This window comes from Dermacentor andersoni, chromosome 3, assembly GCF_023375885.2.
Source record: "Dermacentor andersoni chromosome 3, qqDerAnde1_hic_scaffold, whole genome shotgun sequence".
Taxonomy (NCBI): Eukaryota; Metazoa; Arthropoda; class Arachnida; order Ixodida; family Ixodidae; genus Dermacentor; species Dermacentor andersoni.
This window is the reverse complement of record NC_092816.1, coordinates 20,753,591-20,770,025: the sequence shown is the minus strand read 5'-3', so window position 1 is coordinate 20,770,025 and position 16,435 is coordinate 20,753,591. Positions and strand designations below refer to the sequence as shown.

General features: G+C 43.3%; 1 protein-coding gene across 7 annotated transcripts in view; it reads left to right on the top strand.

Moving 5' to 3' along the window:
- The first annotated feature begins 948 nt into the window (after positions 1 to 948).
- The window catches only part of Usp32 (Ubiquitin specific protease 32), a 115,367-nt gene continuing 99,880 nt past the window's right edge, over positions 949 to 16,435 (top strand). For all 7 annotated transcript variants that reach the window (XM_050168868.2, XM_050168890.2, XM_050168862.2 and 4 more), the window contains exons 1-5: positions 949 to 1,115; positions 8,273 to 8,400; positions 11,564 to 11,669; positions 12,286 to 12,407; positions 15,149 to 15,308. In XM_050168868.2, coding sequence (XP_050024825.1) covers positions 1,058 to 1,115; positions 8,273 to 8,400; positions 11,564 to 11,669; positions 12,286 to 12,407; positions 15,149 to 15,308 — 574 coding nt within the window. In that variant the 5' untranslated portion in view covers positions 949 to 1,057. The remainder of the gene's footprint in view (positions 1,116 to 8,272; positions 8,401 to 11,563; positions 11,670 to 12,285; positions 12,408 to 15,148; positions 15,309 to 16,435) is intronic.

Genomic DNA, 16,435 nt, shown 5'->3' with positions numbered 1-16,435 from the left:
CGAGACTAGGTCATAGAATAACGAACCAACTTTGACTAGTGTTCTGTGACGAGACAGCCTCGATGCGTCTCTTGTCAGTTAAAGCCCCTTTATTGTCGGTCGGTCGCGAACGCCACCTCTCGATGCTTGTACACCCGTTTCACTGGTATATAGCTCAAGGCTCGAGCCATCCTGCATGCATGGCTAGCATTTTGGAGTACGGTGGTAGTGGTTGTGCATTCCTTTCGTTCATATGACTGGAAGAAGCCTCGGTATGGAGAGAGAAGGAGATTCTAGATGATGGGGAGGAAAGGTTGGGGTAAAGTGCAGCGCCATAAAAACGGAGGTGTGCCATGGGTGCGAGAGACTCGAAGCCTTGTTCAATTACCAATGAAGATGCTTCCAAAAGAGGTCAAGGAGGCAATGGCCGGCATTACCTCGTTTATCTCGTGTTAACAGCCGCCGCCAGAGACTATACCGGTGTCACACGGCGCACTTTTGATCGCGATCAAGCCCGATTCACCCGATCCGGGTCGAACCAAGTTTGTATAGGTGTTCTGTGGTCGAACTTCTCGGTTGTGATTGGCTCCTTTGCACAAAATGTGCGAGAGAGCCAATCGCAGTCGAGAATTTCGATCCGGATCGGTGCCGATCACGATCAGAAGTTTACGTGTGACACCGGTGTTAAGTTTCGGTTCGTGGGCGGCATGCGCTTCTTACATAACTTTGCAAGAAACCCTACTAAACGAAGCTACTTTAAGCATAGAGAAACGTAAATAAACAACGTGCATATTTTTCTATTCGTTAGGCTTCAGCGCTTATGCACGTATATTCGCTGTCATGCTTGACTTCAAAAGTATTCTTGAGTGATGATGATAGTGTTTAAAGAAGCGCGACGTCTGCCGCCGATTTGCACAACTCCGACATTCACCTGACCAAAAACACTCGTGTGTTTAGTCATGTGACCAACCAGCATGGCTAGCATTTTGGAGTACGGTGGTAGTGGTTGTGCATTCCTTTCGTTCATATGACTGGAAGAAGCCTCGGTATGGAGCTACCATAAAAACGGAGGTGTGCCATGGGTGCGAGAGACTCGAAGCCTTGTTCAATTACCAATGAAGATGCTTCCAAAAGAGGTAATAGTTCGTCTGCGACGAGGCCCATCGGCGTTGTTAAGCCTAAAGAGCTTGTCGAAAACTGATGGTGATTTTACGTAATAATGTGGAAAAGCGACCTACGAACGAGCAACGGCGTTTTTCCTAGTGGTGAATCGTCAAAGACAGTCGTACATTTACGCTAAAGTTGACATATGTTTTCCGACTGCAATACCGCTGCTGTTATCTCACGATTGTTTACTCGTTCATTCAGACCGTCTACCTTTTTCGTTATGTTTTAGTTCCTCTGGTTATGCTCAGTATTCTTAGCCAATAGATTGGGGACCGAGCACTGGCGTACTTATCAGTGTTTTGACGCGATTTGCTAGAATAATCTGAGTGAGCACTACTTTCTCCGGGGCAGCAGACGTGCGCCTGGCTCCGTCAGCTGTTCCACCTTGACGTCTATTAAGGGTTAAGTCGCTAAGGGAGGCTAGGTTTGCTTGCAACATAAACGTATTCTTTCGACTACTGATGTTGTCTAGACGCGGTAGCTGCACCCGACACCTTCGCAGATGCGCCGTTCTTGTCCGAAGTTGAGGTAACTCAGTTTCGTGCATATACGCGCGTTCTGCTCACAGAAACAACTTTGGTTATAATGTGCACATCCCATAGCGGTACTGGCGAAACGTGTCTCTGTTTACAGCGCTGAAAGTGCCAACTAGTAAAACGAAGAAAAAAAGGTTCTGGTAGGCGTTTTTTTTTTTTTAATTCGGAATGTGAAGTATATTGTGATGTGCTGATCTTATTCTTGCTGATGACTGGGCGCCTAGCATCATATTTAAGTGTTATCACTGTCATGTATTTGTATTTATATGCACCGTTTGCAATTTTGTTGGTATTTGCTACATTTGCTCTGCAGTGGCCGAAAACAATGTGTTTATGTTGTGCCTTGTGTTCTGTTTGCGCTTCCGCTGTGATTAGCATTTTTGTGCCACATTTTTGTACAAGCAGAACTGTTATCTGCAGCAGGGCCTGTGTGCTTGTGAGTTAAAATTATGTTCATGGAAAACAATATTTTGCATACGCACTACATTCCTGCAGCCATTAAACTAGTCCAAGAAGGTGATTTCTGGCCTTTTGTGTTTGGATGCGGCACACATACAGCCAATTTCCCATGGTAGCCGTCACGGTGTTGCAGAATTGCAGTGATATGCTGGACATTGTCATTAAGGGAGCCCAGTATTGTCTTTTCAGCTAAACTGCACCACTCATTTTATTCAAAGGAAGATTTCGTTCAATGATAGATGCTTCATGCAAAATAAACTTGAAGTGTGCATAATTCGCAGTAATGCCAGACAAACTAGGCAGATTTTGACGTTGGACAGAGCAGTGGCACTGTCTGTCATCAGGAGGAGGAAGCCGCTCCTCATTTTATCCTTTCTATAGATCATTTGTCCTTCTAAGGCAGACAGTGCCACCATTTCTCTCACTGAGAAAAATTTGTTCAATCCAGTACCACTGTGCATAATGCGTACTTCCGATTTCATCATAATCATCAGCCCATTTCTAAAACTGCCAGACTAGCTACAGGACGAAGGTGTCTCCCAGAGATCTCAATTACCCATATCTTGTGCTAGCTGATTCCAAGTTATGCCTGTGAATTTCTTAATTTCATCACACCACCTAATTCTCCTGCGCCCTCGACTGTGCTTGCCTTTCCTTGGTACCCATTCTGTAACTCTAACAGACCACTTATTATCAGTGTAGTGCACTACTTTGGATTTATTCTCAGCTAAATTGTGAACGAATAGGCCATGCCTCCATAACATACAGAGTATGTGACATCATTGAACAGTTGAAAAGTTGTCATTGTGTGAAAATTGTGAACCAGAAAAGCGTCGATTAAACAAACACTGCAGGAATATATAACTCGAGCTAAATTGAAAAACTAGGCATCTTTATTAACGTGTTCACCAGTCACAGTGAGAACAGAGATTTTGTAAGCAAGGAAAGAAGAAAATCAGAGTAGCGGTACTACTGTGATACCTCATATCTGACGTCGGAACTGGCCTACTCGCATAGAGCAGCAGACGGATTGGGGATTACTTCAACTCATCCGTTTTGGCACAGGCTTTTCAAATTGAGGAAAGGCAGCAGGACCTTTGGTGGAAATTTTCTAGGCAACAGTCATATACCTCAGAGCTTCCTTCAGGTGGTAGTCGGCATTTGTGTTGTCCACTTTTCTTGTGTCCGTGTCTGCACACCTTACCCCTTCTTTGCGTTATGAGCTATATATTCCCACAAAGAAAACTGTGGTAGACTTCCAGACGAATCATCTATCAATCTGACTTGGCCTAATAGTATCCTTTAGTGTCCTTTTAAGGCACAAAATGTGCTTGCTTGTCATATCATTGCAACAAAAATTTGCTCTTTTGATACCTTGTAGTGCCTTGCCTTCTGTGACCAGCTACTAGGGAGCTGACATATAAAACTGCCAGACTAGCTGTGTTGAAGCTTTGTGTGCTTGGCATGGCACATTCCATCAACTTGCATGGTTCACTTTCTAAATCTTTCAAAGTGGCTTGTTTTCTCATGAGTGGCAATTTCAGAACCACCTGGCTTTTATCTTGCTCAAGTCTCATACATTTATGGCTAACTTTTAATATGTCACATGATTTTCATCGATTCGAACATTGGCGCATCAAGGTTTTACCATATCCTTCATTGTGTACTTGTAGACCGTTGGCAGGCACTGAGAGGAAAACTACAGGGATGGAGCTTTTGCACATGTATTACTGTGTAGTCCAGCAGAATGTGACAGTGCTTTCTGTTTAGGTTTAGTGAGGCAGATACTTAATCAGCATAGCTTGGTACTTGCGATGGTTTCACATTTGTCAAAACTTGGGAAGAGCAAAGGAGAAAATAAATTTCAAATTGAACACTTAGTGGTGCATTCTATATTACTTTAGTACAAGTGCTGTAGTAAATAAAATATTTATCTTTTTGGCCTCCAAATTAAATGTGATTCAGGCTTTGGGATTATTTTCAGGAGTGCTGTCAGGCATACGCGTATTGCTTCTGTAGCATTCCCTCATTGCCACAGAAAGTTGTCTGCGAGCATAGATATTAGAGTTGAAAAGAATGAGACAAAGCAGGAACGCAAATAACAAAGTGCTGACTTGCAACTAACGTTTATTGTAGGATGGAACATACACTGGAAAGACAAAACCACAAGAGGAAACAAATCTGGACAAAGTAATTACGTATAGTTTCATGCAGCATGCCACTAATCCAGCCACATACATGGGGGTCACATGGGAGCAGGACATTGCGACATTTAGACATTTGCTGTGGCACGCTTGGGCACCTCCTATGCTCCTATTCGTTGTCAGGGTCGATGCAGCCGCATAGCAGGCTGAACAAGCTGGAACAAGTGCCAAAATGTCTATGTCATATTGCCTGATTTATTATCTTTTTCATGACGTCGCAACACTGTAAAAACGAAAATTAAACTAGGTGCAGTAAAGCTATTAAGTTAAATTATTTGGGGTGCTCTTAGAATTTTGAGTGATTTTTTCTAATGCACAAAAGTCCTTGGCCTTCAAATAAAGCAAAAAAAAAGGAGTTGAAAATATGTCAGTACCCCTTTAAGTGTGTGCACATAAACTATAAGTATGCCTCGCTTGCTATATTGACACATGTCACAGTGTTGAGCGTTACAGGTGAGCACTAATTTGTGCTCATTATGACTTACTATTATAAATAAGCATTTCTTTGATTGCGCTCGAGGTTTTTCTTGCTTGCTATCCTTTGAGGCATTAATTTGTGTGAGAGAGAGAGAGCTATTTGAACTTGGAATCTTTTTCATGGCATATCTTTTTCTTCACTCCAGTTGCTTTCTGAGCTAAATCTGTGTCAGATGTCTGAAAAAAGGCAGCCATGTATACGTAACAGTTTTAAGTTTCAAGGAGTACACCATGCACTCATAATTTAGGACTGCCTCTTCAGCTTGTTGCATTTCCTTTAGGGGTAGATGCTTTGGGTTAGTATACTAAAGAGAAGGGATCCAAAGAATACATAAGATTCACAATGCAGTTTTTGCTTTGGTAAGACAACACCCCTTTTTGATACATTGGCTATAGCCTGAGGTTTCACTTGTTGTGATGTTCACTTTGACATTTGCAAGTTCGAATTGTTATCCCATGCTATTTTTAGCAGTTCATTGCGGTCAGCCATCCATCTTCATGACGAAATGCAGGCTTATGATAGTGTAGCAGTTTTATTACAGTGCTATTCCTTTCTGTGTTTCTTCAGTGGTTTGAGCGGCACTCTTCCTGCTCCTGCGTTAACACCATTATCGGCCAATCGTGTATGGTGGCTGACAAGAAAGAAATAGAACTGAACGAAACAAATCCTTACGTTACACTGTGTAGTAGTGTTGCAAAGGCACTTCAACTTTCACTGATCTAAATCCTGAATTTTGACATGTGTAAGTGCTTCAAGTGTGGTAAATCAATATTGGAGTTCTACATGGGCCTGTACGAGCACTTATCAAATATCTTTGTTTAGGGTCAACTTATTTCAAGTGTTTCTGTTTGTCTGTTCAGTAGCCCTGGGTAGCATTTATTGCCTTCATTATTCAATTTCTCTATCTTGTACAATGCATTCGCTGGAGAGCAGTATTTTGATTTATCATCACAGCAGAGTTTTAACTCCATAAGCAGTCTTGACAACCTCGGCTAGTTATGAGCGATTGTCACTTTTTACAGTGAAGTTGTATATGGCTAGCTGATTTGTTTGTCTGTCTGTCGCCTGTGCGCCGAAAACTGCTCTGGTGCAATCCCATACACATGTGAAAAAGAGAGAGAGAGAGAGAGAGGCACACGATTGGCTGCACCAGTAGTGACATTGCTCTCCATCGCAGCCGAGCGCACACACAGCAGTTTCTTTTAGGCTCCGAAATGGGTAGGCCATGCGTCATACATACTCCTGAGGAGCAGGCAGCTTTCATTCAGTAACACTGTGAGCAGAACTGGGAATGAGCTCATCTGCGCTGTGCCGACGCTGCAGCCCGGGCACAAGAACAGCCTTGTGCAGCCGAGTGCAAGCAGCAACTGTGTACCAAAGACCCGGCAGCCTACCAAGCCATTGTTTAATGAACCATCTGGATTAACCTAGTGATAAACACCAGGGCCGCATGTCTCACCTTTGCAGGTTAACCATCTGTATGGAGTGCATGGGCGGTGATTTTTGGCTTTATGATACACTTCTTGTTGTAGGCATTCTATGATCATAAATTTTGTTATATTAGATTTTCTACTCTATTTGTTGACATACTTCTTAGTTCTAACCATGTTTAAAGCATATATCAGAAAGTAAGGCATTATGGTAGATTATGCAGGAGAAAAAAAAGCTCTTAATCCTTTAATGATGGTGCATATACATACGCAAAAAAAAATTGGTCATTTTCTATGTGTGCAAAACACATTGAGAATAAGCGTTATCAATGAAAATATTTCGCGGAAACTTTTTCAGCAATAGGGGGGAAGACCAGGTAGAGAACTAGAAGTGGGCTTCATCCCAAGCCACTTATGGCTCCATTTGTTCCTCAGGGTAGTGTTTTAGGACCTTTGCTGTTTTTAATATATATAAATGAGTTAGTAAATCTAATTCCACGGTCAGTGTCAATAAGATTGTTCGCAGATGGCTGCGTTGTATATAAAGAAATAACATCAATAGAAGACCATCAGTTGCTCCAAGAATCCTTGCTTAAAATATGTCACTGGTGTGAGGAATGGAATATAGATTTAAACATTGCTAAGAGTGTGCTTCTCCGAGTTACACGAAAAAGAAATGTTAGCTATTACCAATATTGCCTCCACAACAGTCACATTAGCAAGGTCTCACAATATAAATATCTAGGAATAACTCTTAACAACCGATTAACCTGGGGCACTCATATCTCTAAGATCTGTTCAACTGCATTCTTGAAGCTCTGTTTCTTGAGACGAAAATTAAAACATACTCCTAGCCATATTAAGCTCTTGGCTTATAAAACTTTCATCAGGTCCAAATTTGAATACTCCTCCGTAATTTGGGACCCCCACATTAAGAAAGACATCTATCATTTAGAGCTCGTTCAGAGAAAGGCAGTACGTTTCATTTTTCATAAATACAGAAGATCAGACTCCCCAACACAGCTTATGAAGGACAATAATATTCCATTGCTTAGTACACGTGGAAAACTGAACTGCATTTCTTTCCTTCATAAAATTTTGGCAGGAAAGCTTAGCATTGCTGCCCCCTCATTCCTCAGACACTCCACTACTCGAAGGACCCGCCATTATAGCGAACACTCATTACAGTCTGTATTTGTTAAAACAAACTCATTTAAGCACAGTTTCTTCCCTCAAACAATCGCCGATTTTAATGCGCTTCCTAAATCTGTTTTTCGATCTCCTGACGTGGAACAGGCCCTTCAAATTTTGTTTCTTCAGTAGAAAGGAAACAGTTTTCTTATGGGAAATTTCAATGTTCATTGCTTTCGTTTCTGCTCTGTCATCTTTTAATTTTTTATACTGTTGTATGTCACATGCAATGTCATTTTTTTATTTTTTTTTGCATGTACGTGCTCTTATAATTTGTGTTTTCATGCCCCTCCTGCTTGGGCCATCTGGCCTGCAGTATTGTGGAATAAGAAAAAAAAAAAATTTGGAATTTGTACAGACATCTCTCGTCATATGTGACACCACTGCAGCTGGAGATCTTGCATCGCTAAAATCTCTGAGCGTGCATTCGAAAGGAAGCGAGTCACCTGCCACACCTTGCCCTGTGTTCCTGCTCTAAACCAACAAATGATGCTAATTGCCTGTTATTCAGTGCTGACTGAAGACATTTAACCAGGAAAATTCGTACTCAATACCGAAACTCTATAATTAATTTTTTTTAATTGTATGTTGCCTGTAGGCAATGCCAGCCATTAAATGGTTAAGGGGATAAAGAAATTCCAGCCACATCATTGAGCAGAGCCAATATATTTCTTTTCCTTTTTTTTTGCCATGCTTTGTTTTTTGTTGTATTATGAACATTTGTGTGTTTTTTATGGTGCTTGTGGTGCTTTATGGTGCTAGTGTGTAAGGAGAGTAAGACAGAGCTGCCAGGCTGGTGTCATTCATGCACTTTGTATTGACACACAGTGACTGAATCCGAGTTGAAGCGACTAAGGGATGCCTTCAAGAGGGCATCAAACCTTAGTGGCATCATCACAAGGCAAGCGTTCATCAAGGAAGTGCTCGGTGAATTCGTACCTCTCAAGCTAGCCGAGGTAAGCAAGGCTCTTGGTCAGTTCCCGCTTTTTTAAAACTGTTTCTCAGTTTCTCTAGATAACTTGTTCATCATGCTTATAGAGCTTATTTTACTTGTGTGGATAAATTAATCAAACTTTATGTATTAATAAGCTCATTTTGAATATGCAACTTTTTTAGTACTGTGTTATACTCATGTAAGGGCCACACTTTCATTGCAATTTTGACAACCGCTGTGGCTCTTGCAAGTTTTTCCAGCAGTGCAAAAAGCGAACATTATACTTTTCATAATGAATTTGTTTGTTCCTCTGAGTGCACCCCTCTTTCTGTATGGATCACCGATATACGCATTTTTTGTCCGCGCCAATGATGTGGTCGGCTGCCTGCCTGCTGTGTTGCTTGATGCATGCCAAAACCTTTAGCTTGAACGGAGCACCACACGCTGTCAGAAGCTTTCTTCTAGCAGCATTTGCAATGATGCTGCTGGCCAGACTAGCCTTAAGCAGGCTATGTGCTTTCTTCTCTTTTTTTTCTGCACCTTTTTTAATTTTAGGTGTAAAAGTTGAGGGTGCAGCAGCTCTTAATGAGTGTATGTGGTATGTTGTTCTTAGTGCATTGTTAAACTTCGATACCAAACTGCAATTTGTATATGGGTAGTGAAGCAAAAATGAAAGTGTTACCTGACTTCGCATAGTGCTACTTGACCAGCTTCGCCACAACAAGCTTTTACAATAAAATTTCTTGGAAGTAGATTTCATTCGGTATCAGTAATAGAACCGGAGGTATCACTTGTCCAAATTGAGTGAGTTGTCATATTTGTGGTAATGAGAAAATGCAGAAAACTACATGTGTAAGAGAGAGAGTAATAATTGGCATGTATTAGCGGTATTATATATGGGAGACACTGGTCTGGAATAATGTGCCGTGCTGCATGTTATTCAGTGTACCAAATGTCATTTCAAGGAGGTTGGTATAAACACACAATGTTCCTATACTCTTACACGGCAATTTCAAACAGTTGTATCCATTCACCAGTCATTCAAGGTGTCGGGGTTAAATACTTCAGAGACACTGGCTGTAAACCATCGGCTACACCTTTGACTGAAGTTGTGATTGACTTGTCGCTACAATAGGCATCTCTGTTATTCTAGAACATCAGGCAAAGTGAAAATTCTGTGACTAAGCTACAAGGGGTCATAGTCGCAGTTCACTGAGAAACGCAGGGCTGTTGCAAAAGAGGCTTGAGTACCAAAACAGCATTATCACATTGGTTGCGAAACAGATGTAATTTTTACACATTTGGTTAAACGTTACTTTCTTTGATTTCATCTGGCTGCTTTTACTGTGTACTGGCCTTGTCTTATTGCCATTGCCAGCCCACTTATTCATTGCTTTGTTCTGTCTCTACACAGGTTCCTACAGCATACAGAGTGTAACCTTATCTTGTTTGCAGTGGACATAATCTTGCATGTCTGTTACTGCACATTCTTTGTGAAACAAAACTGTTGCATACACTGGGAGATTCTGTGACTCTTAGAAATATCTTGACCTTCTCTTCCTTTTTGTGGCATGCGTTTACAGCCATTATCCCTGTAGTAACCTCTTATGAGGTTCATACAAGGTGAAAAACAAATATGTTGGAGTGACATGGTAGTATATATAATTTGCAGGTATGTTTAATTGAAGATATCTCTGCTGCACTATATAGTTGTACATGTTAGCTTTCAGTGCAACAAAGATACTGAAAGCTAACATGTACTAGTTGTGCCAACTCACCAAACAATGTGTACTACTTTATGAATAGCCTTAACAGCTGTTGTAGTAAGGTTTAATGGAAGAAGATGGTGTTCCCTGGTGTTCTGCTTTGGAATATGAGTCTGTATGGTCAGATCTTGGCCATGATGGCCAAATTTTCATGGGAGCAGAATGTAAAAGCGCTCATGTGCTCTGATTTATGTGCAAAAGCTCCAGAGGACCATAACTAATCGGGTACCCTTCACTGTAGTAACCACATTACCCTGCAATGAAGCTTGCAGTGTTAAGTATCAGCATTAATTATACTAGAAACACCATACTCTGCTCATATTCTGAGCATGTATGACTAAATAATGTCGGGTTCTCACCCGTGCTCTTGGGACAAAAGAACGACAACACAGTAGTGCAAACAATCACAAGAGCATTTATTGCACCTTTCATAGACTAATGCCTGCTAGCCAAGTTGCTATCCACAAAACATGCCGATGGGTGCGCGACAAATTGCGGAAGTCCGACTCACCGCGACTGGATAACGAGTGAATATGTTCGCCCCATGCTGGACACCAACGCTTGGTCGTTCGTGCGAACGGTGGCACGTTCGAACAATCGTGCTCATCCATTCCAGGGTAGGCCTCGCGTTACGGTCTCGCAAAAGCATGGATCGGCGCACGCGCAGACCATCCGCGCCGCTTGCCAGCCCCCGAGCCGAAAAGGAAGAGCCTTCTCATTTTTGTGCCCAAGTAACCCCGCCGTTAGGTGGTGTTAACAGAGCAACACTCGCGCCATCTCTCGTACTACCCTGCAAGCCTACCGATGTCCGCAGTAAAACCACGTGGCGAAGCCGGATTACAGGAGGCGGGAGCTATGCGAGAAAACATCAGGGGACGCGTGAGAGTCGCGCATCCCCACACTACAGATAGCTAGACAGTGTTATTAGAGCAGTCACATGGGGCAGACGACATCGAAGTGGAATGGCCATTTCCAAGCAAACCTTGTGTATATGCTTATTATTCTGATGGCCTACAGCAGGGCTACACTACGCTATACTATTGCTGTTGCACATATCAAAAGGAAACTGAAATCTTCAGAGATTCTTTCTGCATTTTGTGCAATAGTACTATGGGTCTACATTGAACAGATATGTTTCAAATATAGGTGGCATGATATTTGTTCTGCTCAGTTGACTGTGTGCATGTATTTTACCTACAAAGAAGGTTGGTAATCTTGTGTACCCAGGCTTATGAATGGTTTTATCACCTTTCACTGGTTCATTTTGTGACAGCATCCTGAGCTGCAGGTATTTCTGTCAAATGTGATTGAAAGCAGTTGGTGTTTCTTGGCTTTTATTTGAACAGTCATTTTTACAGTGCATAGATGAGCTTTCCAACCCTTCACTGAGGTTCCGCATTGATTCTTGTCTGTGTCCAGCACATCTTCCAGGCATGTGGTGGCACGAGCAAGGGCATCACCTTCAAGGACCTCCTCTGTGGCCTGGTGCTGCTCACACGAGGCACCCGCGAGGAGCGCATCCGATGTGTGTATCATTGCACCACTTTGCGCCAAATTTCTAAGCTTTTTTTTTTCTCTCTCCTTGCCCACCTTCTTTTCATAGTTTACCCATCTGACCTCCTGTATTCAACCTCCCTGATATCACTGTTTGGTTTTGCTCATTCCTTCTTTCATTGCGCTTCATCTATGCATTATTTTATGACCCATACACCTTGTGCTGTTCTGCTCGACTAACATGCTTGCTAGCTTTTTGATTTATTCTTTTTCATTCCAGTCCCATGAACAGTGCTTTTCTCTTCACTCTATAGGCTGGAGACCTTTCTATCACTTTCACGGTTGTTGCCTGTTGTGATGCAGCATCGCTACTGTCCGTTCAGACTTGCCAGACATTTCATGTGTAAAGTGGCTTAGCTTAGCAGCACTTAATGTTGCCTGCACTTAATGTGAATAATCTTGGCACAACATTCCTGATGCATGTCAAAACTGCAGGGGGAAGCATGCTGGGTGCACATCCTTTCTTGCCTGATTGTTTTCGTGGAGAGATAGGCACAAAGGTTTGAGTGCTTGCTGGAAAGGCGGCAGTGTGTACATGGTTCTTGGCCCTCCCTCCCCCCTTCCCATTCTCTCTGTTATGTTTGCAGTTATTTTCAACCTGTATGCAAACGAAGGAGGCACACACATCCACAAAAATGACATGATCAAGCTGGTGCTTGCCTGCGATGGCGGTTTCATTCCAGAGGCGGTGGCTGACTGCTTTCTAGAGGTGTGGCACTTGTCTCTCTTCTAGTGTGTTGTGGCTCTCGGCGAAGGTTTTTGGGGGATGGTTTAGCATTGTCGCATCGTAACAGTTTTCCTCAATGTGAAGTTCGAACTTGAATGTTTTCTTTATTGTACGCATCATGTAGGGCAGGGTCCTGACAAGCACAGATAAGAGGTTGAGAGGTGATTTGAATTATGTGCCTAATGTATTGCTATGTGTTGACTTCTGTGCACTTTATTTTCGTGACCAGCCTGATTGGTATGGTTTATATAAGCACTACAGGTTAGCTTGCTAACCACGTGATTGCACTGTGGCATCACTGAGCAACGAATCGAATATAGAATACTTTTTTAATAGTTATTGAACAGCCGTTTTCACAATTAATATAATATGGTGTTCAAATTGAAGTAGTATTCATAAAGTTAGCAAGTATGTGTCATTACGTTGCACATTATAAAGTATTGTTTATTAAAAGTACAAATGGCACATTTGGAACAAATGAGCAGTTTGTTTGCTATGCAGGACTCCTCAGAGAGTTTGTATGATTGCTGTATATCTGTTAGTCTGGCTCTGAGTGATGTATCCTGCTTCACTACATAAGTTCTTAGGTGTTTTATGCCTGTATGTCTGTGGAGAGGAATTTTGTCGTACCTTTGCTCCAGTTTTGTTTCATTGCACGCAGTTGACATTTTGAAAAAAAAAAAATAATAATAATAATTTTTATTTGCAGAAAGACAAAAATGTTCGAAAACTATTCTAAAGATGTGTGCATTTACGAATGACTGTTCAATTCAAAGGTTGAATTGAATAAGACACTATACAATTTGTTTCTTAAATGTTTTCAATATTCGTACACTCCTAATGATGACACCGCATGCTGAATTTCAGTAGCATATGCAGTAATATAGCCACAGTGGCACTTTGCCATCCATTTATTTTTTCCATCTTTAGGGCAAATTTCTTTGTTTTGGGAATATAAACTAATTTGCCCACGAGCAGCATGGGTTGTATGTCTGACAGGGTTGTTCTTGCAAACCTGCATGAAACTTTATATGTCTATGTAATCTACTCTTTGTCGGGAAGCATAGCTTGTTGAGTAAGTTGCAGCTTGCAGCAAAGTTTATAATGCCTTCTTGGGAGGTGGTGCAAAGAGGTAGCTGCTGTAGCCACGGTTCATTTAGGCCGGCCAGCCATGGTGCAACGAGGTCTCGGAAGTGGCAACCACCGTGGCCACTCAAGTTGGGCGCGCTAGCGTGCTCTATTCTTGCGTTACCTGCATGTGAGCCCTCTTCTTCACCGGCTTTGGAGGCGGTAGTTGTGCAGCTACACCCCCCCCCCCCCCCTCTTAGTGCGAAGCGCAATTGAAATAAAAGTCCAGTGGTAAAGCCCAAGTAAAGTGTGCAGATGGTGTCTTCGTTGGTAGTGTCGGGTTCACGCAGTCTGGGAGAGATGTACCAGGCAGCACCGGCAGCATAGGTTGTGAGTGAAGCGCAGCTACAGTGATGCCGTAGTGCGAAATCGTGACCTGCTGCAGGTTCTTGCAGAAGCCCGGGCCTGTACAAGTTGGAGTTCAAAAGTAGATCGTCTAGCAGCACGGGACTTGTGGGGAGATAGCGCAAGTGTTGGTCACTCACGATGTAGATGTAGAAGTGATGCTAGAGCTGAAGAAAATGCATGGCAGAGCTTCTCTTGTAAAACTTTGATAGGCCATGCATCTGCGGAAGGTGTAAGCACAGCAAAATCTGCTAGTGGCGGTGAAATCTTGAATGCTGATTGCATCAGGATTGCGGTGGTCGCTAAAGGCATCATGAAGGTTGCACTTGTGGTGTCGCCGTGCCTGCAAGATTGAAATTTGCACCTAGTAGAGCTGGTGGGAGAGCCTCTGAATCGGTGATGAATGAGTTGCCCCCGAATGAAAAGCGGGCAGCTTGTGGAAACGTCCAAGGAAGGAGAGTGACGGGCCATAGAGTAGCTGAAAGCACTCGTGTTTGGCAAAGTGAATTTCTTAGAAAGAGTCATCATGCAGCTGACTTTGAGCCGGGTAACAAGCTCGGAGACCGAGTAGAGGTTTGATGCTAAGGACGGCGCTTGCTGATGATCGGCAAGGGTGGACGTAGGCGATGTGGGCTGACAGGACGTGGAATGACGTAATGGTCCAAATGGCGAGAGCTGTTGTGAGTGAGCGCTCGAGGTGACGTAGTGAGCAAGGCCGGGGGATGACAGCTGGAGCCTGGAACACAGTCGGAGCCTGAAACTTTGTTGAGAAGAAAGGGGCCGTCCAGCTGAGTGACCAGATGCCCTGCATGTTGATGTAGAATTCGCGGACACCCTACAGTCGCAGGACGTCTGCCAGACCACGTGAGGCCACGTCACTCGCGTTCGCAGAATCGGTACGCTGACACTGGCATGGCTGGGCTTGGTGGTCCGAGTCACCAATTTGTGGGAGGTGGCATGAAGAGGTAGCCGCTGTAAGCATGGTTTATTTAGGCCGGCTAGTCATGGTGCAGTGAGATGCCGGGAGCGGCAAATTGAACGGCCGCTCAGGTCGAGTGTGCTAGCTTGTTCTATTCTCTAGCTACCTGCATGTGAGCCCTTTCCTTCTTCACCTCCTTTGGAGGTGATAGTCTCACTGCTACACCCTTTTCATTGTTTTCTCTTCCTATCAGCAATGCTTACTTGTGACAAATTGAAATCTTGAGCTATGTTATGTATTTCATTGCATATTCTTTTTCTCTCCTGCCCAGAGTGAGAAAGTGACCTTTGAGGAGTTCCAGGAATGGCTCGAGCAGCACCCAGATGCCACCTCACTCACAAGATGGCTCCTGAACGAACCGTCATCTGTGACCCTGTCAAACGATCTGGAGACACCCACCTTCTACCAGACATTGGCTGGAGTTACTCATTGTGAGTTTGTGTATGACAGAGACCTTTTTTACTGCACCAAACAAAACTGCAAACCTGGCCTCACCAGGGTTGCTATTTCGTTGAAATACCCTGCACCGCAAGCCTTTATGTGGTGCGGGTTTTTCAAAGTCCTTCAGTTAAAGGGCCCCTCACCAGGGCCCATAGCAAATTTTGGTTATACGGTGGAAGTTATGTGTCCTCTAGGGAGCATTCTGCCGCAAAAAATTTTCTAATCGGCTCATTAATAGCTGAGATGGAAATATCTCAGTGCCGCGAACCCATGATTTCAGTGGCGAGCTCCACTGCCAAACGAGACACTCTCTCCAGTCGCCCCGTCTAACCTCTGCAAGCGAAATTCCTTCCCTCCTCTGTCTCATACTGGACCTTGAGGATCACATGACGCATACATCACGGCCCTGCCTTCATTTTCTTTCTCCTCACTTTCTTTCTTTCTTTCTTTCTTTTTTTTTTTTTTTTGCTGTGCTGTGCATTTCCACTGACGGTGTTGGGTGCGAGCTGTTGTGATTGTCTCATATCGTGCAGCGCACGATTTTGCACGCTGTGCGCACAAGGACACCTGACTAGCAGTATAATTCAGTGCTACACGAATACTGAGGCAGAACAAGCGGATCGCAGAGCATGATCACTCGCTGGAACACGGTAGAAAATGGCATAGTTTCGGTACCTGCGCACGACCGTGGGAACAAGCAGACGAAGCGGAAGTACATCTCTCTTGCTTCGGTGCAAAGTAAAACAAAAAACACACAGACATTCCGGTTGTGTGTTTTATTATTTCTCTAAACTTCAATTCCTCAATTCAAGCAAGAGATCACACAAAGAACAGATGCTGCCTTGAATAATTCTTGAAGTCACGTGTCGCCATGAGCGACGTCACACTGCATACACGAGTACTTCACCGTCTGGCTTGGAGCACGGTCATTGCAAGGGAAAGGGAAAACGGTGTTTGGATTGAAATTTCAAACCTTTCTGCGGTGCGTGGCGATGTAATTCTTTGCAAACACGATCGTTGGCACGCATTGTATGCTCTGCGCTTGTCAGCTCAAAATGGCCAGACCTGGTGAGGGGCCCTTTAAGTCAGCATTGGTTGTGCTTCGTCACTTTGCCTC